This window comes from Tachyglossus aculeatus, chromosome 5 (assembly GCF_015852505.1).
Source record: "Tachyglossus aculeatus isolate mTacAcu1 chromosome 5, mTacAcu1.pri, whole genome shotgun sequence".
Taxonomy (NCBI): Eukaryota; Metazoa; Chordata; class Mammalia; order Monotremata; family Tachyglossidae; genus Tachyglossus; species Tachyglossus aculeatus.
The window spans coordinates 50,719,957-50,741,843 of NC_052070.1; the positions used below are offsets into that span (position 1 = coordinate 50,719,957).

Genomic DNA, 21,887 nt, shown 5'->3' on the forward strand with positions numbered 1-21,887 from the left:
GAGTATTCATTCATTCATTCAATCATATTTATTGAGCACTTACTGTGTGCAGAGCACTGTATTAAGCGCTTGGGAAGTACAAGTTGGCAACATATAGAGACGATCCCTACCCAACAGTGGGCTCACAGTCTAGAAGGGGGAGACAGAGAACAAAACAAAACATATTAACAGAATAAAATAAATAGAATAAATATGTGCAAGTAAAATAGAGTAATAAATACATACAAATATATATATATGTATATACATATAAACAGGTGCTGTGGAGAAGGGAAGGAGGTAATGCGGGGGGGGGATGGAGAAGGGGTGGAGGGGGAGAGGAAGGAGGGGGCTCAGTCTGGGAACGCCTCCTGGAGGAGGTGAGCTCTCAGTAGGGCCTTGAAGGGAGAAAGAGAGCTAGTTTGGCGGATGTGGGGAGGGAGGGCATTCCGGGCCAGGGGGATGACATGGGCCGGGGGTCGACGGCGGGACAGGCGAGAACGAGGTATGGTGAGGAGATTAGTGGCAGAAGAGCGGAAGGTGCGGGCTGGGCTGTAGAAGGAGAGAAGGGAGGTGAGGTAGGAGGGGGCGAGGTGATGGACAGCCTTGAAGCCCAGGGTGAGGAGTTTCTGCCTGATGCATAGGTTGATTGGTAGCCACTGGAGATTTTTGAGGAGGGGAGTAACATGCCCAGAGCGTTTCTGGACAAAGATAATCCGGGCAGCAGCATGAAGTATGGATTGAAGTGGAGAGAGACAGGAGGATGGGAGATCGGAGAGGAGGCTGATGCAGTAATCCAGACGAGATAGGATGAGAGCTTGAACGAGCAGGGTAGCAGTTTGGATGGAGAGGAAAGGGCGGATCTTGGCAATGTTACGGAGCTGAAACCGGCAGGTTTTGGTGACGGCTTGGATGTGAGGGATGAACGAGAGAGTGGAGTTGAGGATGACACCAAGGTTGCGGGCTTGTGAGACGGGAAGGATGGTAGTGCCGTTAACAGTGATGGGAAGGGCAGGGTTTGGGAGGGAAGACAAGGAGTTCAGTCTTGGACATGTTGAGTTTTAGGTGGCGGGCAGACATCCAGATGGAGATGTCCTGAAGGCAGGAGGAGACGCGAGCCTGGAGGGAGGGAGAGAGAGCAGGGGCGGAGATGTAGATTTGGGTGTCATCAGTGTAGAGGTGGTAGTTGTAGGAGCTATTCCCTGTGGACTCTGGCTTAGGCTGCCCCTGGGCCCTGACACCATCCCTGGAGGTGATCCTCATGTCTGGCACCCACCAAAGGCCCTGCAGAAATGCCACCTGCCTAGAGACCGCACGGAGAGCACTTCATCATCATCATCAATCGTATTTATTGAGCGCTTACTATGTTCAGAGCACTGTACTAAGCGCGTGGGAAGTACAAATTGGCAACATATAGAGACAGTCCCTACCCAACAGTGGGCTCACAGTCTAAAAGGGGGAGACAGAGAACAAAACCAAACATACTAACAAAATAAAATAAATAGGATAAACACTCTCCACTCCAGGCCCTGCCCAAGGCATGGCGGGCCTGGGTGGAGTCAACGTCTCCTCTCTAACATGGAGACTTGGTGTTTGCTCCCCATTCCCCATCCTGTGACGTTCCTTGCCTCCCCAATGCCCAGTGGTCACTGGAGCAAAGGAGCTCGGGGACTTTTTGGAGTGGCTGCCGGCTGTGGGGTCTGGGCTGTGGGGTTCTTGGCATTCCATAGGGAAGCTGTGCAGCGGGCGAACAGATTCTTGTACTTCGCAAGCACTTAGTATAGTGCTCTGCACACAGTTAGTGCTCAATAAATACGATTGAATCAATCAATCAATCAATCAATCGTATTTATTGAGCGCTTACTATGTGCAGAGCACTGTACTAAGCGCTTGGGAAGTACAAATTGGCATCACATAGAGACAGTCCCTACCCAACAGTGGGCTCACAGTCTAAAAGGGGGAGACAGAGAACAGAACCAAACATACCAACAAAATAAAATAAGTAGGATAGAAATGTACAAGTAAAATAAATAAATAAATAAATAGAGTAATAAATATGTACAACCATATATACATATATACAGGTGCTGTGGGTAAGGGAAGGAGGTAAGACGGGGGGATGGAGAGGGGGACGAGGGGGAGAGGAAAGAAGGGGCTCAGTCTGGGAAGGCCTCCTGGAGGAGGTGAGCTCTCAGCAGGGCCTTGAAGGGAGGAAGAGAGCTAGCTTGGCGGATGGGCAGAGGGAGGGCATTCCAGGCCCGGGGGATGACGTGGGCCGGGGGTCGATGGCGGGACAGGCGAGAGCGAGGTACAGTGAGGAGATTAGTGGTGGAGGAGCGGAGGGTGCGGGCTGGGCAGTAGAAGGAGAGAAGGGAGGTGAGGTAGGAGGGGGCGAGGTGATGGAGAGCCTTGAAGCCCAGGGTGAGGAGTTTCTGCCTGATGCGCAGATTGATCGGTAGCCATTGGAGGTTTTTGAGGAGGGGAGTAATATGTCCAGAGCGTTTCTGGACAAAGATAATCCGGGCAGCAGCATGAAGTATGGATTGAAGTGGAGAGAGACACGAGGATGGGAGATCCGAGAGAAGGCTAGTGCAGTAGTCCAGACGGGATAGGATGAGAGCTTGAATGAGCAGGGTAGCGGTTTGGATGGAGAGGAAAGGGCGGATCTTGGCAATGTTGCGGAGCTGAGACCGGCAGGTTTTGGTGACGGCTTGGATGTGAGGGGGTGAATGAGAGAGCGGAGTCGAGGATGACACCAAGGTTGCGGGCTTGTGAGACGGGAAGGATGGTAGTGCCGTCAACAGAGATGGGAAAGTCAGGGAGAGGACAAGGTTTGGGAGGGAAGACAAGGAGCTCAGTCTTCGACATGTTGAGCTTTAGGTGGCGGTGAATGAATGAATTCCCCAGACCCAGGAGGAGAAAAAGGAGGACGGGGAGGCAGAGCAGTTTCTGGGGAACATTTCCCTCCTGGAATGAACCAGGGGGCAGGTTCTACCCGGGTTTTTTTTTTTTCTTTAATGGTATTTAACTGCTTATTTTATAGGGAAGCAGTGTGGCTTAGTGGCAAGAGCACGGGTTTGGGAGTCAGAGGTTGTGGGTTCTAATCCCGGCTCTGCCACTTGTCTGCTGTGTGACCTTGGACAAATCACTTCACTTCTCTCGGCCTCAGTTACCTCATCTGCAAAATGGGAATTGACTGTGAGCCCCACATGGGCAACCTTCTATTTATTTTATTTTGTTAATATGTTTTGTTGTCTGTCTCCCCCTTCTAGACTGTGAGCCCGCTGTTGGGTAGGAACCGTCTCTGTATGTTGCCAATTTGTACTTCCCAAGCACTTAGTACCGTGCTCTGCACATAGTAAAGCGCTCAATAAATATGATTGAATGAATGAATGAATGAACCTTGTATCTACCCAAGCACTTAGAACCGTGCTTGGCACATAATAATAATGATGGTATTTGTTAAGAGCTCACTATGTGCCAAGCACTGTTCTAACTACTGGGGAGGTTACAAGGTAATCAGGTTGTCCCTCGGGGGGCTCACAGTTTTAATCCCCATTTGACAGAGAGGTAACTGAGGCACAGAGAAGTTAAGTGACTTGCCGAAAGTCACAAGCTGACAGTTGGCGGAGCCTGGATTTGAACCCATGACCTCTGACTCCAAAGCCCGGGCTCTTTCCTAATGATGGCATTTGTTAAGCGCTTACTATGTGCAGAGCACTGTTCTAAGAGCTGGGAGGGGATATAAAATGATCAAGTTGTCCCATGTGGGGCTCACAGTCTTAATCCCCATTTTACAGATGAGGTAACTGAGGCTCAGAGAAGTTAAGTGACTTACCCAAGGTCACACAGCAGACATGTGATGGAGTTGGGATTCGAACCCATGACCTCTGACTCCAAAGCCCGTACTGTTTCCACATAGTAAGTGCTTAACAAATAACATTATTATTATTATATGCTAGGCACTTTACTAAGCATTGGGGTAGTTACAAGCTAATTAGGTTGAACACAGTCCATGCCCCACATGGGCTCACAGTCTTAATCCCCATTTTACAGATGAGGTTACTGAGGCACAGAGAAATGAAGTGACTTTTCCAAGGTCCCACAGCAGGTGAGAGGCAGAGCCGGGATTAGAACCCAGGTCCTTCTGACTCCCAGACTCGTGCTCCCTTAGGAATATGCCCCAGGATCAGGGAGTATTGAGGACAGTTGGGAATGGTCGGGGAAGAAATGGGGGTTGTTGGGAGACATGGGACGGGCCAATCTGGATTCTGTGTGTTGTCTAGAAATTTTGAAGTGAAAAGATTCACTCCCTGTTCTTGCTGCCTATAGGAAAGGGTGTCTTAGCTGACCTCCCTCTCTCGAGCTCCCTCCCCCCACCATCCCAATGCCAAGTTTCCCAGTGCAGGAGGAAGTGAAGACTAGTGGGCATTCCTCATTTTCCAGCCACTTCCAGGCTTGGCACCGCATGGTGGTGACCACTTTGGACTTGGGATGCAGGCTGCAGGCCTTCCAAGCCAACCAGAGGAGGAGGCAGCAGCAGGTGGCCTTTACCACTTGGAGGAGAGTCCATGGAGCCTGTCTTGCTGCTGCCTGGTCCCAGGAGGAGCAGGTGGCCCAGGCTGCCATTGGTCGGTGGAGGTGGGTGGTACAGCAGAGCAGGGCAGATGGGCACCTGACCCGGGCCCGAGCGCTGGGGGCCCTCCAGACCTGGTGGGTGGCATTCTGACAGAGACTTGCCACTTACCAGTGGCTTTGGCCTGGCTGGGGCAGAGTCAGCAGCAGAGGCGGAGAGAAGAGGTGGCACAAGAATACCAGTGGGACCGGGACCGGGGCCACATCCTGGCCATCTGGAAGCTCTGGCGGAGGCTGCTCTGGCTGTCCGTGGCCAGTTGCGCTCTCTACATCCATAGGCTGAATGCCAGGTGAGCCCGGAACAGCTGCTCCAAACCCATTTCCTGGGGAACCAATCTGGGTGACCCAGTTTCCAGATGGGTCTGGCAGTGATAATCCCTATGGTCTCTTTCTGTAACCCTAGAGGGTAGAAGCTGACATCCTCTTTCATCTTTGCAAAGCATCGAAGAACCCCAGAATGGGGGAGAGACAGTGCTCTCTTGTTTTTTCAATGGGGAAAGCAAGGCCCAGAGAGGGAATGCAATTTTCCCAAGGTCACACAGAAATTCACTGGCACTAGGAATTAGAACTGGGTGTTCTGCCCTTCACCAACATCCCCTGGGCTCCATTTGTCTTAGTATAACATTAGATGTGAGCCTTCTGGGGGACTGTCAGAGATGTGCTTAGCTATTCCAGAGCCCTGAGCAGGGTTTTGCCTCTTAGCCCATCCCCTATCTATCCTCTCTCCTCCTGCAGTGTCCCTACCATTATTGATTTTAAAGGCCTCTGGATCCAACCCAAATCGTACTGGATATGGAGCTTGTGAATAGTAAAAATAATAGCAACTGTGGTCATTGTTAAGTACTAATTACGTATCGAGTGCTGGGGTAAAAACAATACAGTCAGATCAGACAATGCCTGTCCCTCATTGGGCTCACAATCTAAGGGGGAGGGAGAACAGGTATTTAATCCCCATTTTACAGGTAAAGAAACTAAAGCACGAGAAATAAAGTGATTTGCCCAAGATCTCACAGCAGGTAAGTAGATTACCTGCTAATAATTAGGTAATGCCCTCCCTCTGCCCCTCCGCCAAGCTAGCTCTCTTCCTCCCTTCAAGGCCCTGCTGAGAGCTCACCTCCTCCAGGAGGCCTTCCCAGACTGAGCCCCTTCCTTCCTCTCCCCCTCGTCCCCCTCTCCATCCCCCCCCATCTTGCCTCCTTCCCTTCCCCACAGCACCTGTATATATGGTTGTACATATTTATTACTCTATTTATTTATTTATTTATTTATTTTACTTGTAGATTTCTATCCTATTTATTTTATTTTGTTGGTATGTTTGGTTCTGTTCTCTGTCTCCCCCTTTTAGACTGTGAGCCCACTGTTGGGTAGGGACTGTCTCTATGTGTTGCCAATTTGTACTTCCCAAGCGCTTAGTACAGTGCTCTGCACATAGTAAGCGCTCAATAAATACGATTGATTGATTGATTGATTAGGAATTAGAACTCAGAGCACAGGCCTGGGAATCAGAGGACCTGGGTTTTATCCTCGGCTCAGTCATTTACCTGCTCTGTGACCTTAGATGAGTCACTTAACTTCTCTGTGCCTCAGTTCCCTTATCTGCAAAATGGGGATTCAATGCCTGTTCTGTCTCCTACTTAAACTGTGAGCCCCATGTGGGACCTGATTATCTTGTATCTAACTCAGTGCTTAGAATGGTGCTTGGCACATAGTAAGTGCTTACCAAATGCCACAGTTATTATTTCTCTAAACTCCCTGTCCTGTGTGCTTTCCACTGGGCCATTCTGTTTCTCTACTGCAAGGGAGATCAATAGAAGCCAGAATGTTTTCTGGTTGCAGGGGTATCACACAGCCTCTGCTTACCTGAAACCATCCACAAAGTTCTCTGTTATATTGTAGTAATAATAATAATAATGATGGCATTTATTAAGCACTTACTATGTGCAAGGCACTGTTCTAAGCACTGGGGAGGTTACAAGGTGATCAGGTTGTCCCACGGGGGGCTCACAGTCTTAATCCCCATTTTACAGATGAGGGAACTGAGGCACAGAGAAGTGAAGTGACTTGCCCAAAGTCACACAGCTGACAATTGGCGGAGCCGGGGTTTGAACTCATGACCTCTGACTCCGAAGCCCGGGCTCTTTTCACTGAGCCACGCTACTCACCCAAGCGCTTAGTACAATGCTCTGCACACATTAAGTGCTCAATGATTGCAACTGATTGATTGGAGGCAGCAAGTTGGAATCTGTCTAATGGGGAACTCAGAGCCAAGGGACAGGGAATCAGGAGACAGGGCTTTGCCAACCTGAGCAAGTTGGGAAAAGAGAAATCAGAATCCCCGGACTGAAGGGGACCTGGAGTACTCATCTGGTCTGCCCCCCGCCTCTAAGCAGCATTCATAAGGAAGGGAACCGGGACAGGGTGGCGGAACAAACTGTCCTGTCTCTCCCAGGATCTTCATTGCCTGGGCCCATATTAGTGCCAGTAAGCCTGCCTGGGCTTGATTGAGACTAGAGCTGCTGAGAGTGACAGGGAGGCAGCTGGAAGAGGAGGAGGAGAAGGGCTCCACCTGCCTCCAGCAAAGGCCTGTGGGCGGGTGTCCCCTGCACCTCTGGAGAGCAGCTATCAGAAGCCGTCAGGCCCCCCACTCAGGCCCCTCAACTCTGGAAAAGCAGGTGAGGAGACACTGGAAGTTCAGGTGTATGGGAAACCTACAGCATCATAAAACCACCCCCTTGCCTCCTTCCCTGTGTCCCCATACACGTAGGGAAGTGTTCGCCAACTGGGACTGTCTCAGCTGTCTCAGTGGGAATCTCTTGAGCCCAACCCAAACTGTCCTCCCTAAACTAGCCTTGCAAATAAATCCCAGGGCACCACCAGCCCGAACATTTTACCTGCCTGCCCTCAACTCCACCCCCGTAGACAGGCAGATCAATGAAATCAGCATTCTTTACCTCTCCTGCTACCCAGGCCACTTGCAGAGTTTCATAAAAGGGTCCCCTCCACCACCCACAGCGGGCACTCTGTAGGAGGTAGGCAGGAGGGCACAGATGTTCCTAGGTTTGCCGAACCCACTATGGACTTCACCATCCTGCTGGGAGAATTAGATCAGAAATATGACCTGTGTTGGTGGGCATGCAGGTGGAGCGAGGGCTTTGTCCCTGGGGTCCATTTCAGCTATCCGTTAGAGCCCCATGGGCTGGCTGGGTGAACTTTTCCTTCATTCAATCGTATTTCAATCATATTGAGTGCTTACTGTGTGCAGAGCTCTGTACTAAGTGTTTTTCCTTCTGTCTCTACCCTCAGGCCTGCAGCTATTGGACTAGAGCAGTGGGTCTGCCCCAAGCCTCCCTCGTCCTCGGCAGCCCTGTTGTGAACAGGAAGCTCAGGAAAATGCGGCTGTGTTGGAGTAAGGAGAGCAGAGGGGAGGGGGTAGCCCTGGCTTTGGCTTTGTGTTTGTTCAGTGGGAAACCCATTAAATAACCGCCTGCACTCTGCTCAAGGCTGGGCACTGTACAGTGGGTTTAAACTGTCCCACCCCCTGCCCTCGAGGTGCTGCCAATCCAACCCACCTGTGACCTCGATTCTCTTCCTCTCCTCGCTAGGATCCAGAAAGAGGGTCAACTTGTCCAACAGGTCCCTCCGCCAGCCTCTCCTCTGCAGCTCTGTCGGCTGCTGGCTGCTGCTGTACCGGAACCAGGGCAGGGTTCTGCGGCTGCCCAGCCATTCTGGGCACCAGACTCCCTATAGGCCAGCAGTGGGATGACTGTGCTGGTGCCCCCCAAACCCAGAAGAGTGGAGACCACCTGGGAGCAGCAGCGGAAGGATGGTATACGCTTAGGGTAAGAGCAGCCAGGACTGGAGTGTGGGGAGAGAGTTGGAGAGCCCGGACATCTCCACACTGGGCAAGAATTTCACTGTGACCTGGCCCTAGGTGCCTGGCTCCCAGCTCAGGGGGCCTTTGCCTGGTTTTGGGGGACACTCCCTCCTGGGACATGGCTAGGGTCAGAGTGGCAGCCAGTTGTCCCCTGACTCTATAACTCCATGGTATTTCCACCCCTGATGGTGCCCCCCTCTCCCAGATCACTATTCTGGAGCCTCGTGCCATCTGCGGCAGCTCCCGCCCCTGAGCAGAGGTCAGGAAGACCCCCACAGGGTCAGTCCAGTCTCCCTCCCACCCCCCAGAAGGCCCTCTATTCCCCAGGAGGAAGTATCTGCAATGGTGGAGACATGCCGTGCGGCTCCAGAAGTTCCTTGGCCTCCAGAGGGGAAAGCAGCTGGCCGGAGCCTGGCAGTTCTGGAAGGGTGCCAGCGAGGCAGAGCAGCTGGTTCAGGCTCTGGTGAGCAAATAGTATTTCCTTCCCTTTCACCCCACCACCCCTCGCCCCCACCCACCGTGAGAACCACACATACACCCATGCTCTTAGACTCCTCAGGCTGGAACGGCCTGTGGAAGTCATCTTACCTATCACCCTGCTTAACACTACCCGGGATTCTCCTGGGCAGTTGGGCCAGGGCCTGCCAGGTCTTCCTCTGCTAGAGACCATTCAATCCCCTCCTGCCGTTTCCCCACCCTGACCCAAGTCAAGGTGGCCCGTGGAAGGTTCGCCCTCCGGGGAGGATGAGTGAAAGAGCTGGATGGGAGGGGCAACGGTCCCCATTCACCACTTCTGGCCTTGGGTCTCCTGGCAGTTTGGGCAGCGGCGACTGGAATGGGCTTGGGGTACCTGGCGCCGGTGGCTCGTGCAGCTCAGGGTGGCACGGCATTTCCAGCAGCAGGAAGATGGGCACCTCCTGTCTCAGGTAGGGCCCACTCCCCCCAACCCGAAGCTGCCCGCACAGCATACCCTGTGGCCAGATGTGTGGGGGAAACAGCTGAACTGGTCAGCCCTGATGGGCTAAATGGGCCCACTCCCCTTCCTCCTCCTTGCAGGCTTCACTGGGTTCACTTCTCCCACCCCACCCAGGGCAGCACTCAGACCCGGGTCCCTGTCCGGCCATCTTGGGGAATAGAGGCTCTGCCCTCGCCTCACCCTGAATGCAGCTTCCCCAAGCAGGGGGTGGGAGGGAGGGAAGCACTACAGGCCTGTCTTGTTTCTGTGGAATCAGGAAGAGGGAAGGAGTGTCTGTTTCCCACCCACCCCAGGAGGGAGAGCACAGGGAAGCCCTTCCCTCCCACTGGCCCCACAGCCCGTGCTTTTCGGTTACAGGTCTTTAGGAGGTGGTATCAGCACACGACAGCCCAGCTCTGGGACAGAGGGAACCCGAGTGGGGACTGCTTCCCGGCCCCTGCCGAGCTCGAAGGAGCAGGACCGGCCCAGACCCGGAGGATGTAACCTGGGCAGGGTAGGGGTAGAACAGAGCTGTGTGGGCTAGGGTGAACGGGTCAGGCCTGCTATGGCAGCTCCCACCCCAGCCCTGGTCCCCAGGGCAAAGGCACCTGCCCACTCTGGGCTACTTCTCCCTCCCCAAGGCAATTCTGGGAGAGGCCAGTGCCATCTTATCCAAGTGCATTTTAATAGAATGAGCAGCATTCAGGATGCAGAACCCATGACCTGTCGTTGACAATAAAATTCCCTTGTTACCCAGGCTCTTCTCTGGCTTCAGTTTCCCCTTAACCCTCCCGTCTTCCCCGTTTGGGCAGCTGAGGGCTGGATGGCACCTGGCTGGGGTGGGAAGGAAGGGGGAGGCTGTCTTTAGCCTGAGTTCTCCCTGCTTGCAGCTGCCTCTGTCCATTGGCACCTCACTGAGTCGTGCATGGGGTGGCTGTCCTTTGACCCGAGCTGCTTACCAGGCAGCAGGTGTAAGAGCCAGCTGTGCTGGATGGCCTGGGGGGAAGGGGGGCCCTCACTGACGGTTTCCCTTTAACCCATGCCTGCCCCAGGACCACTGGGGCAAGCTCCCTGCTGCTGCCACCACCACCACTCCTGAAACGTTGAGTGCTGGTGGCTGAAAAGAGAAAACATTAGACCTAGGGCAAGGCCGACGACTCCCATGAGTCTCTGCAGAAGGACAGTGTGGTTTCTATGGAGGTTTGAGAAGTGACCCTACACGGGCCAGGAAGGGGGAGGAGGGAAGGCCGCCTGGCGGGGCGGCAGAAGAGAGGGGTGGGGCCAAGGCCCCTGAGGCAGTGTGTCTGTGTGCTGAGCTTCAGGTCTGCCCTTGAAAAATAGTCGTTCAGTGCTTTTCCACGCCCCTGGCTGGCAACAAAGAACCAGGCACACAGAAGAGCTGGAGAGACGCTTCCAACCCATGCTGGCTGATCTCCCCCCTACCCCACCTCCCATCTGTGGAGTCAGGAAGATCCCAGACCAACAGCTTAAGTTAGGGCAAATAAAAGCACCCGCTGTCGGGTGTAAGTGCCGGCCGCCTCAGGAGCGAGGCTCTTGCGTTGCCACGATAATGTTCGAACCCCTCTACCCGCCTCTCCGGCCCGAGAGTTGGAGAGGGGAAGACCGATGCTGGGCTCTCGGATACTGGTCGGGGAATGGGGCCAGAGATGGGGCTGGGAAAGGAGCCGGGAGTTCTGGCTCCCCTTCTGTCCTCCCACCTTTCTTCTGGCTGTGCCTGGACCCCAGGAGAGGCTGCTGTGGACCAAGAGTAGGCTGGTGGTCCGTTTGCACAGTCCCAGCCGGGTGCCCAGGACGGGAAAGAGGATGCTACTTACCCACCGGGTCTGGCGAGGTTTTCCTGTCAATTCCCTCCAGTCGCAGCAGTTAGCTGGCGGAGAACGGACTTCTGTGCTACTGAGGTCTGGGGCTCTGGCAGGCCCAGGAAGACTCATTCCCTTCCAGGTCCAGGAAAACTCATTCTCTTCCATAGGAAGAGGGGGGAGAAAAATCAAGCCAGGACATCCCTGCAAACCCGGGGCTCTTCCCACTTGGGGGGATGTAGGCTGGGCAGGAGCGGAAAGGATGGAGAGAGGTAGTAGCTGCCATAGGGGGCTGGGCAGGGGGAGAGATGGCAGCAGACAGCCCTGACAGAGCCTGTAGTGACCTCCAGAGAGGGTGAAGGGAAGGATGAAGCCCCTGGGGAGTTGGGGAAGGGGGGGGAGGGTTTGGCTCTCTCCTCCACCTAGGGAATGGAGACCCCACTCCCTGAGCTGCTTCTCCCTTTCTCTCCCCGCAGAGCCCACGCTGCTCACTGCTGGGCCGGCTCGTTGAGAAGCTTAAACGTGTCTTCTACCACCTGCCACAGGCAGTTGTCCAGGGGAAACTCGTTGTCTACCAGGTTGACGAGGTGGTAGTTGTCGTGGATGTACTGGATGATCATTCGGGACGGGGACTCCTCCTCATACAGCTTTCCCCACTGCTCAATCCACAGGGCAAAGGCCTCGTCCTGCCCCAAAAAGAGACAGGCACAATCCCACATCACGGCCTGCCGGAGGGGCCTCTGTCTCGGCGTGGGGATCCGAGGGCCTCCCGGTCCGAGGGCGGGGCAGAAAGCAACAGGGCAAAAAGGAGAAGGGGTTGCTTCTCCCACACAACAGCTGCGGGGGTGCATGGTCTAAAATATCCTACATACCCACCACCAGTGGGACCACTGCCATTTAAAGCAGCCTAGCAAAGGATATTTTTTCTTACGACTTTGACACCTGTCTACGTGTTTTCTTTTGTTGTCTGTCTCCCTTGTACTTCCCAAGCGCTTAGTACAGTGCTCTGCACACAGTAAGTGCTCAATAAATATGAGTGAATGAAAGGTAAGTCATGTTTTAACCACATGTGGCATGGACTAAGAACTCCAGTGTGAACTAGAGGAAAGGGCACAGGGCTTGGGACTCAGGAAACCTGGATTCCAATCCCAGCTCTGCCACTTGCCTGCTGTGGGACCTTGGGTAAGTCATTTAACTCCTCTGTGACTCAGTTTGCTCATCTGTAAAATGGAGATTAAATTACCTCTTCTGCCTTCAGTTTAGACTATGAGCCCCATAAGGGACAGGGACTGTGTCCCATCTACCTACAGTGAATCTGACCCGGAGCTTACTAGTAATAATAATAATAATTTTGGAATTTAAGCGGTTACTATGTGTCAGGCACTGTACTAAGCGCTGGGGTGGATACAAGGAAACTGGCTCACACTCCCAGTCCCATGTAGGGCAAAGAGTCTCAATCCCCATTTTACAGATGAGGTAACGGGCACAGAGAAGTGAAGTGACTTGTCCAAAGTCACCCAGCTGACAAGTGACAGAGCCGGAATTTGAACCCATGACCCCTGACTCCAAAGTCCATGCTCTTTCCACTGAGCTATGCTGCTTCTCTACTCCCCCTATGGGAGTGGCTAATTTAGCAGACTAAGACTTGTACTGTGAGAAAAGCTTTAATCCTTGGGTTCCCGGGGAGGAGCCAGAGTCTCTTACCTTCCAGGACATGAAACTGACAGGATCGACCACCGTCGGCTGGATGATCTCTCGCCCTGGGAAGATGCCCCAGGTCACTGCATTGGGCTGCATGTCAGGGGCATTGGTGATATTCTTGCCCTAGAAGGAAGGCAGCCGGGATGAGGGGAGAGGGGTAGGGTGAACACCCCTTACCCCCGACTCTCAGAGAAGTACCCTCTCCTCCTGGGAAAGCCTCTTTCCTGAAATGCCCTGCATATTCATCCTGCCCGAGCAGGCGGGTACTAGGACAGAGGCCAGAGTTGAGGTGAGGGGAGAGCAACTCCCATGCCACAAACCAACACCCAGCAACCCCTGCTTTAGACAACCTTCCTCAGGTGAATCTGGCCCCTGCCCACGTCCCATCCGACCTTGACGTTGACGATGTGGTAGTTGACTCGCAGCTCGTACTTCTTCAGTACTTTGAGAAGGGCCGCCACCGTCTCGCTGGAGGTGAAGAACTCCAGATAGGCCTGCACGGGATGGAGTTTATTCTCGTTCGATGTCCTCGTCCCAGTCCCCAACATCCTCAGCACCCGCCGTGCCTAGAATCACCTCCCTCTGTCAAACCAGCTCCTACCCCACCCTCCAAGATTTTCAAAAATTCCCCCTCCTCCTTGAAGTCTTTCCCGCTCAGCCCACGTGACTGTAGTTGCTGCAACTACTCAGGGGTCCCTGGCCCCGATGGACAGCTCTGGACAAGCAGCTGCTTCTGCTGTTGCGTTTTTGTAATTTTCTGCTGTGTCGTCTTGTTCTGTTTCAGTGTGATTTCTGCTTGTGCTTCGGAGTCTGTCTTGTCTTCTCCATTTGACTGTAAACTCTCTGAGGCCAGAAGTTGGTTTAATTTTTTCATTTGTAACTCCCTCAACACCTCTGTCCAGTGGCTTCCCAGTGCCTTCTGTTGGCTATTACTAGTCTTCCCAACTTTGCCTCAACAGAGCTTTTCTTCCAGAACATTTCCCCCAGTCCCATGCTCCCCATCCTCTCCAAATCCCTGGGAAGCAAAGGGATTGGGATGGCCTCAAGGCAGAGAAACCCCACCTGAAGAACCACCTTCTAACTCAACGACATCAGGGGAGGAAGGTCATTAGACTTCATCAGCACTCAGCCCTACACTGAGCCCGCCCAGTGCCGGGGCCGATCCCGAGCGGTACCTTCTGGAAGACGTAGCCACCGCTGGGCCCCCAGCCCACCACGGGGTCAGCCGACGGCTTTCCGTTGATGTTGGGCTGTGAGTTGATGGTGAGGATGCCCCGGCGGTTCACTTTCTGCAGCTCCTCCTTCAGCAGGCTGGTCTCAGCCGCCAGTGGCTCATCGTTCCAGGGCAGGCAGGTCACCTGAGGGTGGGGGAGGGAGGTGGGTTGGGCCCAGGACCCACCTTCCCCCAACTCTCCCACCCGGCAGCCTGCCATCCTGTTGCCATCCCATCTCCAAGCCCCATGCTCGCTAAAGAAAGAGGCACAGGTAGGGTGAAGGATGCTCATTTCCCTGGGAAGAGGAGGAGGAGGCCCAGATATATCCGGAGCCCAGGCAGCGCGGACCCGGTTCCAGTACTTGGGTGTTGCGACTCCTGGCTCAGGGCTCGAGCCCGGTGGGAGCCCCGGGGCCCCCTCACCTCCCAACCTGGGGGCGGAGGCTGCTGCTTACTTTGTAGCCATTCTGGTTGGGCTCCCCAGAGAGATAGTAGGCAAAGACCTCAAACACGCTCTCTTCGCTGGTCAGCTCCTGGCCCCACATCTTCAGCAGCTCCTCCTTGGGGGACTTGCTCTTCAGGCAGAACAGGTAATAGTCCTTCAGTTCGCCAAAGGCTGGGGAGGAGGAGTTTCCCCTAGAGGGTTGAGGGGAGAGATCAAGTGCTACCGAGAACCCTGACTCCTGGGGAAAGAAGTGTCTCTCCTTCTGGATGTCCGCCCGCCACCTAAAGCTCAACATGTCGAAGACTGAGCTCCTTGTCTTCCCTCCCAAACCTTGTCCTCTCCCTGACTTTCCCATTTCTGTTGACGGCACTACCATCCTTCCCGTCTCACAAGCCCGCAACCTTGGTGTCATCCTCGACTCCGCTCTCTCATTCACCCCTCACATCCAAGCCGTCACCAAAACCTGCCGGTCTCAGCTCCGCAACATTGCCAAGATCCGCCCTTTCCTCTCCATCCAAACCGCTACCCTGCTAATTCAAGCTCTCATCCTATCCCGTCTGGACTACTGCACTAGCCTTCTCTCTGATCTCCCATCCTCGTGTCTCTCTCCACTTCAATCCATACTTCATGCTGCTGCCCGGATTATCTTTGTCCAGAAACGCTCTGGACATATTACTCCCCTCCTCAAAAACCTCCAATGGCTACCGATCAATCTGCGCATCAGGCAGAAACTCCTCACCCTGGGCTTCAAGGCTCTCCATCACCTCGCCCCCTCCTACCTCACCTCCCTTCTCTCCTTCTACTGCCCAGCCCGCACCCTCCGCTCCTCCACCACTAATCTCCTCACTGTACCTCGCTCTCGCCTGTCCCGCCATCGACCCCCGGCCCACGTCATCCCCCGGGCCTGGAATGCCCTCCCTCTGCCCATCCGCCAAGCTAGCTCTCTTCCTCCCTTCAAGGCCCTGCTGAGAGCTCACCTCCTCCAGGAGGCCTTCCCAGACTGAGCCCCTTCTTTCCTCTCCCCCTCATCCCCCTCTCCATCCCCCCGTCTTACCTCCTTCCCTTCCCCACAGCACCTGTATATATGTATATATGGTTGTACATATTTATTACTCTATTTATTTATTTATTTATTTATTTTACTTGTACATTTCTAACCTACTTATTTTATTTTGTTGGTATGTTTGGTTCTGTTCTCTGTCTCCCCCTTTTAGACTGTGAGCCCACTGTTGGGTAGGGACTGTCTCTATGTGATGCCAATTTGTACTTCCCAAGCGCTTAGTACAGTGCTGTGCACATAGTAAGCGCTCAATAAATACGATTGATTGATTGATTGATTGATTCGCCAGCCCAGCCCGCACCCTCCGCCGCTAACCACCTCACGGTACCTCGTTCTCGCCCATCCCGTCGTCGACCCCCGGCCCACGTCCTCCCCCTGGCCTGGAATGCCCTCCCTCCACACACCCAAGCAGTCAATAAATATGACTGAATGAATGAATGAAAGTTTGGGGGGGTGATCATTCTATCCACCTCTTCAGGAGTTCACAGGGCCCCAGTGGACGTCTGGCCTGAGGCTCCTGGAAGTCCCTCCGCTATGTGCTGCATGTCCGGTGGGAGGGGAGGTCTCAGAGTGGGCAACCCAAGGACCTCACTTGACTCGGTGGTTGGGGGGAGGGACAGCATCAGCTCCCCGCCCCTCGGGGACTCACCAGCGGCCGTTAGGGAACTCGTCCCAGTCCTGGGTGCGGTAGATGTAGCTCTTGGGTCTGGAGGCCCAGAAGATGGGCCGCACGTCCTCCACCCGGCGCTTGGGGTGTGCGCTGACGGCCCAGGGCAGGGGGCGTCTGAGGAAGAAGGGCAGGGAGAGACAAAGCTCTGCAGGGGACTGGCAGAGGAGAGCAGGACATGCTGGGAACTGCTTCTCCTGCTCCCTTTTCCATGAGTCAGTTGAGGGACTTGGGATGGGCCAGCCTGTTTGTCCCACAAGAGGCAGGTCGAGCTGAGGGATGGGAGAGGGGATACCATGGAAAGCAAGCTTGGGGCACTGGGGCCAAGTTGGGTGGGAGCCTAAATAATAATAATGATGGTATTTGTTAAGCGCTTACTATGTGCGAAGCACTGTTCTAAGCGCTGGGAAGGTTACAAGGTGATCAGGTTGTCCCATGGGGGGGCCCACAGTCTTCATCCCCATTTTACAGATGAGGTAACTGAGGCCCAGAGAAGTTAAGTGACTTGCCCACAGTCACATAGCTGACAAGTGGTGGAGTCAGGATTTGAACCCATAACCTCTGACTCCAAAGCCCGTGCTCTTTCCACTGCACCATGCTGCTTCTCTAAGGTGCTTCTGTAAGGTATACAAGGTGATCAGGTTGTCCCATGTGGGGCTCACAATCAATCCCCATTTTATAGATGAGGTAACTGAGGCAGAGAGAAGTTAGGTGGCTTGCCCAAGATCACACAGCTGACAAGTGGTGGAGCCGGGATTCAAACCCATGACCTCTGACTCCCAAACCTGTGCTCCTAGGGGCAGCATGGGCAGCGATGTCCCTTGACCTGGAGGTTTCTTCCCTCCTTCCCAGACCTAGGTGCATTTCAGAGCCTCTGAAAACCATGTGATTGATTCCAGAGACTCTGGCCATCTCCTTTTTCATACAGCTCACCTTAGCGTGGCTGGAGGCTGGAGGATCGGTCCCTGCCCTTACCTGGGATCCTCGTTCCAGATGCCCAGACGCTTCAGCACCTCCACCGTGGCCACCTCGCGGTTCAGAGTGTAGAAGTGGAGGCCGGAGACCACGCCGCTGACCAGCAGCTCCCGGCACATGGTCACGGCCAACTCGATGCCGTAGTTGCGGATGGCGGCGTCGTTGTCCTTGATGGGCTCGATCACGGCTGTGATCTCCTGGGGCACCTCCAGCTTGGACAGCTTCACCAGCTGCCTGAGGGAGTGGTAGCCCTGCCCGGGATACAAGATGGGGACGATGGGATACAAGATGGGGACGATGGGCACTGGCCGCCTCGAAAGCCATCCCCATGGGGTGCAAACAATCCCTACCACTTCACCCTGTCTCCTCATTCCCTGGCAGAGGGCCCAGAGTGGCCCATTTCGGCACAACCAAGAATTGAGCTCTGTCGGTCTTTCCACTCTACAGATAGGGGCAGACTGGGGCCCAGAGCCAGAAAAGAATCTAGTGGGAGCAAAGCTAGGAGTCCTATCAAACTCAGCACTACAGGAGGCTAGCATGAGTTGGAGAGTCAGGGCCCAGCTAGGAAGATGAGGAAGACTACAAGACTGAATGTAGCCAAACAACTCCTCAACCTACTGCCCCCCCTCTCAAGCCCTAAGGGAACTAGCCTGGTTTCTGAGGCCCCCTGGGAGTTCAGGTCACAGTTGAGCAGACCAGAAGGGATCCCAGGAGAAGGGCTGAGAACCGATCCAGTCTTCCAGGGTCTCAGGGAAACCGGGTGGCCTGATCCCAGCCAGAAGCCGAGGCCCGCTTTGCTCTGTTGATAGTGAATGGGCCGCTACCCTCCCGGCTGATGACCTTGCCCTTCTCAGAGCCCGTGGGGTGGGAAGTCAGCCTCCCTGGACCGTTTCCTTCTGGACCAAACGCCTTCACCCGTCTCAGAGCCTCGGGGCAGGACCCGAGGCTGCCCATCCAGACCGAAGACCCTCTCTGGTCTTGGAGCCCTGCAGCCTTTCCGGGCCCTTCCGGCCTTTGCGGGCCACTCACCTGGATGGGGAAGATGCCGGGGAGGATGGGGCAGGTGATGCCGATGGCGGCGCAGGCTTTGGTGAAGCGGATGAAGGTCTCAGCCTGGAAGAAGAGCTGCGTGATGATGAAGTCCGCTCCGGCCACCACCTTCTCCTTCAGGTGCTGCAGGTCGGCCTCGAAGCTCTCGGCCTCGGGGTGGCCTTTGGGGTAACCTGCCAGGGGGAAGGGCGGGGGTGTACCGCGGGGAGGAGAAGGTGCTCCACCCCCCAGTTTAGGGGAGGGAGGGGACCGGGCCCTAGAGATCCAATGGAAAGAGCACGGGCTTTGGAGTCAGAGGTCATGGGTTCAAATCCCGGCTCCGCCGGGGGCACAGCTTAGGTCAATTCCAGACCCTTGGGCATCCTGGGTGACCCCCAGGTGGTGCCTGCCCCGGCCACGCCAGTGGTGGTCCTTTCTCTTCCCCTCCCCTGGCTGGGGCAGGGGGTGGGGAGTGGGAGGGGGTGCTCACCTGCCACGCAGACATCAAAGTAATCGCCAAACTCGCTGCGGATGTGCTTCACCAAGTCCACGGCGTGATTGAAGCCACCCTCCTCCTCCTCCCACTCGTCACCTATGGGGTCTGAGGGGAGGAGAGGGCCATGACCCCCAGTCTTCCTCTCCTTTCTGGAGCTTCAGGTTCCAAGCCCAGGATCTTGGGTGCTTGGTGTACGGCTTGAGGAAACAACTCTGCAGCCAGTGTTCCCCCAGGACCCCCCAACTCCAAACCCCTGACTCAGCTTGGCCCTGTAAGTGCCTTCCGTGTGGAGCCCTATGGAGAGCCTGGGCCACCCAGCTCTGGTGGATTCTGGGAACACGCGCTGCCCGAGGACAAGAGAAGTGTCCGTCAACGCTGGAGGACTCTGAGACTCTTAAAAACCATCATTCTGACCTAGGAAGTGCTCTGAGGAAGGGAGAGACTTTAGTGCCCCACCTAGGATGGGGAGCAGACAGGGAGGGGCTGGGTTGGGAGCCAGGGGTCCAGGGTGGGGCACTGTCCTTACCACCCCTTAGGGCCATGATGTTCTTGAGCCCCAGCCGCTTGGCTTTGTGCAGGTGGCGGGTGATCTCGTCCCTGGTCTGGTGACAGCAAGTCATGTGCAGCACGGTCTCCAGGCCGCAGTAGTCCACCGCCGTGTTGGCGATGATCATGGACGAGGTCTCCTTGTCCGAGCCGGGGTCGCCCGCCGGGTGCCAGGTCACATCCACAAAGAGGGGCCCTCCCGCCCCCATCTGGTCAAACCTGTGGGGGGCCAGGGAGGTGGGGAAAGTCACACAGGGAGGTCCCTCGCCCTTGGCTCCAGGCAGGTCCGACAGGGGTGGGGAAAGGGGAGAAGAGATGAAAGCGGTGACAGGGCCGCAGCCCCCCGAGTGGGCAATCCCCTCGGGGGGGGGAATAGGGGGCTCACTGGGGGGCAAGGAGAAAGAGAAAGAGAAGCAGATCAGAGAAGCACCTTCCCGACTCTCACCCCCAAATCCTGCCCTCTGCCCATACACTTCACCTTGAGCAGGCAGGGCCATCAACCCGTTTCAAAAAGCGCCTGAACAGTTGACTCAAATCCCCAGGCCCATTCTGGCATTATTTTTGCCTTTACCCTAAGTTATAGTTCAAACAACCCCTCTTGCTCCCTTTCCTGTCCCCTACGAAAGGTCTCTTCATGCCGACCTTTGGTCCCATCCCTTTTTCAGGCCAGAGTTGGACTCTTCTCCATCTGGGAAAATGGGGTCCCGGGCCCCAGCCCGGGGCCGCCTGCCATTCCACCGGCTGGCTCCCCCGGGCTTCCCGGGCCCGCTGGCCTCTCCACCCCGCCTACCTGGAGATGAGATTGACAGCTCCCTGAGCCGTGCGGGGCGGGAAGAACTCCAAGGAGAACCATTTGTCCCCGGAGTCCATCCTCCTGCGCATTTTGTCCCGCAGTCGCTCGTGCCTCTCGGCGTCCAGCCCGGGCGTGGAACATCGCGAGCTGTCCTTGGAGCCCTCGCTGCCGCCGCTGCTGCTGCTGCTGGACCGCCTGCTCCCGGAGGAGGCCGTCTCATTCACCATGGTGGGATGCCTGTTGTCCCTGGGCAGGGGAGGGAAGGGGAAAGAGGAAGAAAGGACGGGAGGAAAGATGAGAGGTGCTCGGAGTCCCCAAACCTCACCCGCAGCTCCTGGCACCTCGAAGTATGAATTACAAAGTACGAAGAATCGAAATTCATTCATTCAATCGTATTTATTGAGCGCTTACTGTGTGCAGAGCACTGTACTAAGCGCTTGGGAAGTACAAGTTGGCAACATATAGAGACGGTCCCTACCCAACATTGGGCTCACAGTCTAGAAATACGATTGAACAAATGAAGGGCAGCTTTGGGCGAGGAATCCCGATTGGCCAACGAGTTGGGGTGGGCGAGGGGGGGGCCTCAAAGAGCCCTTCCCATCGCCCAGGCTGACTCTTACATCTCCCCTGCCCTCGGCAGCCTCCGTTCCTCAGGGTTTTCTTGCCAAGACCCACAGTGGGCTGGATTTCAGCCCTGGCAATGACTTGAGAGATGTCAGCTTGGAAAATCTCATCCTGCAGAGCCCCTGCCCCTAGGAAGGGGGTCGGAGCCTGGAAGGGGGGAGCCTGGTGCTCGCAACTGTCTTTTGTACCTGCTGAGACAGGCTGGTGGGTGTTGGGAGCGGGGCAGCCTGCAGTCCCGAGTCAGTGGTTTCAGCTAGCTGGAGTGATGAGAAAGGAGGAATCTGGAGCGAGAGGAGGAAGGACCGCCCTACCTGAGCCAGAGCCTTTTATCTGTAGTTTGGTTTATGTTTACATTGGCAGAGGGAGTCAGACGCTTCCCAGGGAGCCAAATGCTTCCCGAGGCCACATCACACAGATGAGGCACTCTGGGGGTGCTAGAGAAGAAGTGAGGATCAATGGAAACAGCACGGGCTTCGGAGTCAGAGGTCATGGGTTCAAATCCCGCTCCGCCAATTGTCAGCTGTGTGACTGGGCAAGTCACTTCTCTGTGCCTCAGTTCCCTCATCTGTAAAATGGGGATGAAGCCCGTGAGCCCCACATGGGACAACCTGATCACCTGGTATCCCCCTCAGCGCTTAGCACATAGTAAGTGCTTAAGAAATGCCATCATTATTATATTATTATTATTATACACTAACCTGACAGGCAGTAGGCCGCCTTCCCCTCAGGTAAACCTGTATCCACCCACTCTGGCCTCTCAGCAGGCCAGAGTACTTCCAGTCCTCTTCAGCCCATGAGGTTCTGGGTCAGAGCAGAGTCAGCAGCCTCCAGGGGGGTGGGAAGTGGGGGAGGAGCTCAGTTCTAGCTGACCAGAGTGGGACTCTTGTCTTTCTGGAGCTGGGAGTGGTCACCTGTGGCTATCAGGGTGGGTTAATCCGGACCTGGCTCACCGGCCCCCCCGCCCCCTCACCCTGTTCTTAGTCAGAGTCCATAGGACAAGAATGCAGGGAGAGCGCGGCAAAGCCCACGGCGACACAGGAATGGAGCCATTCCCGCCATGCCTCAGCCTGGCTGG

The 21,887-nt window shown here is 55.2% G+C and overlaps 1 protein-coding gene and 1 pseudogene across 3 annotated transcripts; one reads left to right on the top strand and one right to left on the bottom strand.

Moving 5' to 3' along the window:
* The first annotated feature begins 4,366 nt into the window (after positions 1-4,366).
* Positions 4,367-10,200, top strand: LOC119928777 (annotated as a pseudogene).
* Positions 10,107-21,617, bottom strand: MTHFR (methylenetetrahydrofolate reductase). Of its 3 annotated transcripts, XR_005451066.1 has the most exons (15): positions 21,511-21,617; positions 21,001-21,069; positions 20,186-20,434; positions 19,376-19,614; positions 18,844-18,954; positions 18,354-18,547; positions 17,325-17,575; positions 16,332-16,466; positions 14,633-14,813; positions 14,140-14,322; positions 13,357-13,458; positions 12,968-13,087; positions 11,756-11,949; positions 11,279-11,424; positions 10,107-10,811 (listed from the first exon to the last, which is right to left on the bottom strand). XR_005451066.1 is itself a non-coding variant. In XM_038746432.1 (14 exons), the coding sequence occupies exons 3-14, from the start codon at positions 20,413-20,415 to the stop codon at positions 11,418-11,420; spliced, it is 1,947 nt and encodes a 648-aa protein (XP_038602360.1). In that variant the 5' UTR covers positions 20,416-20,434; positions 21,001-21,069; positions 21,511-21,617; the 3' UTR covers positions 10,107-11,417. The 3 variants fall into 3 exon arrangements, 2 of the variants coding, with proteins under 2 accessions (XP_038602360.1, XP_038602361.1); XM_038746432.1 differs by having other exon boundaries at positions 10,107-11,424; XM_038746433.1 differs by lacking the exon at positions 21,001-21,069 and having other exon boundaries at positions 10,107-11,424.
* Positions 21,618-21,887: the final 270 nt, after the last annotated feature.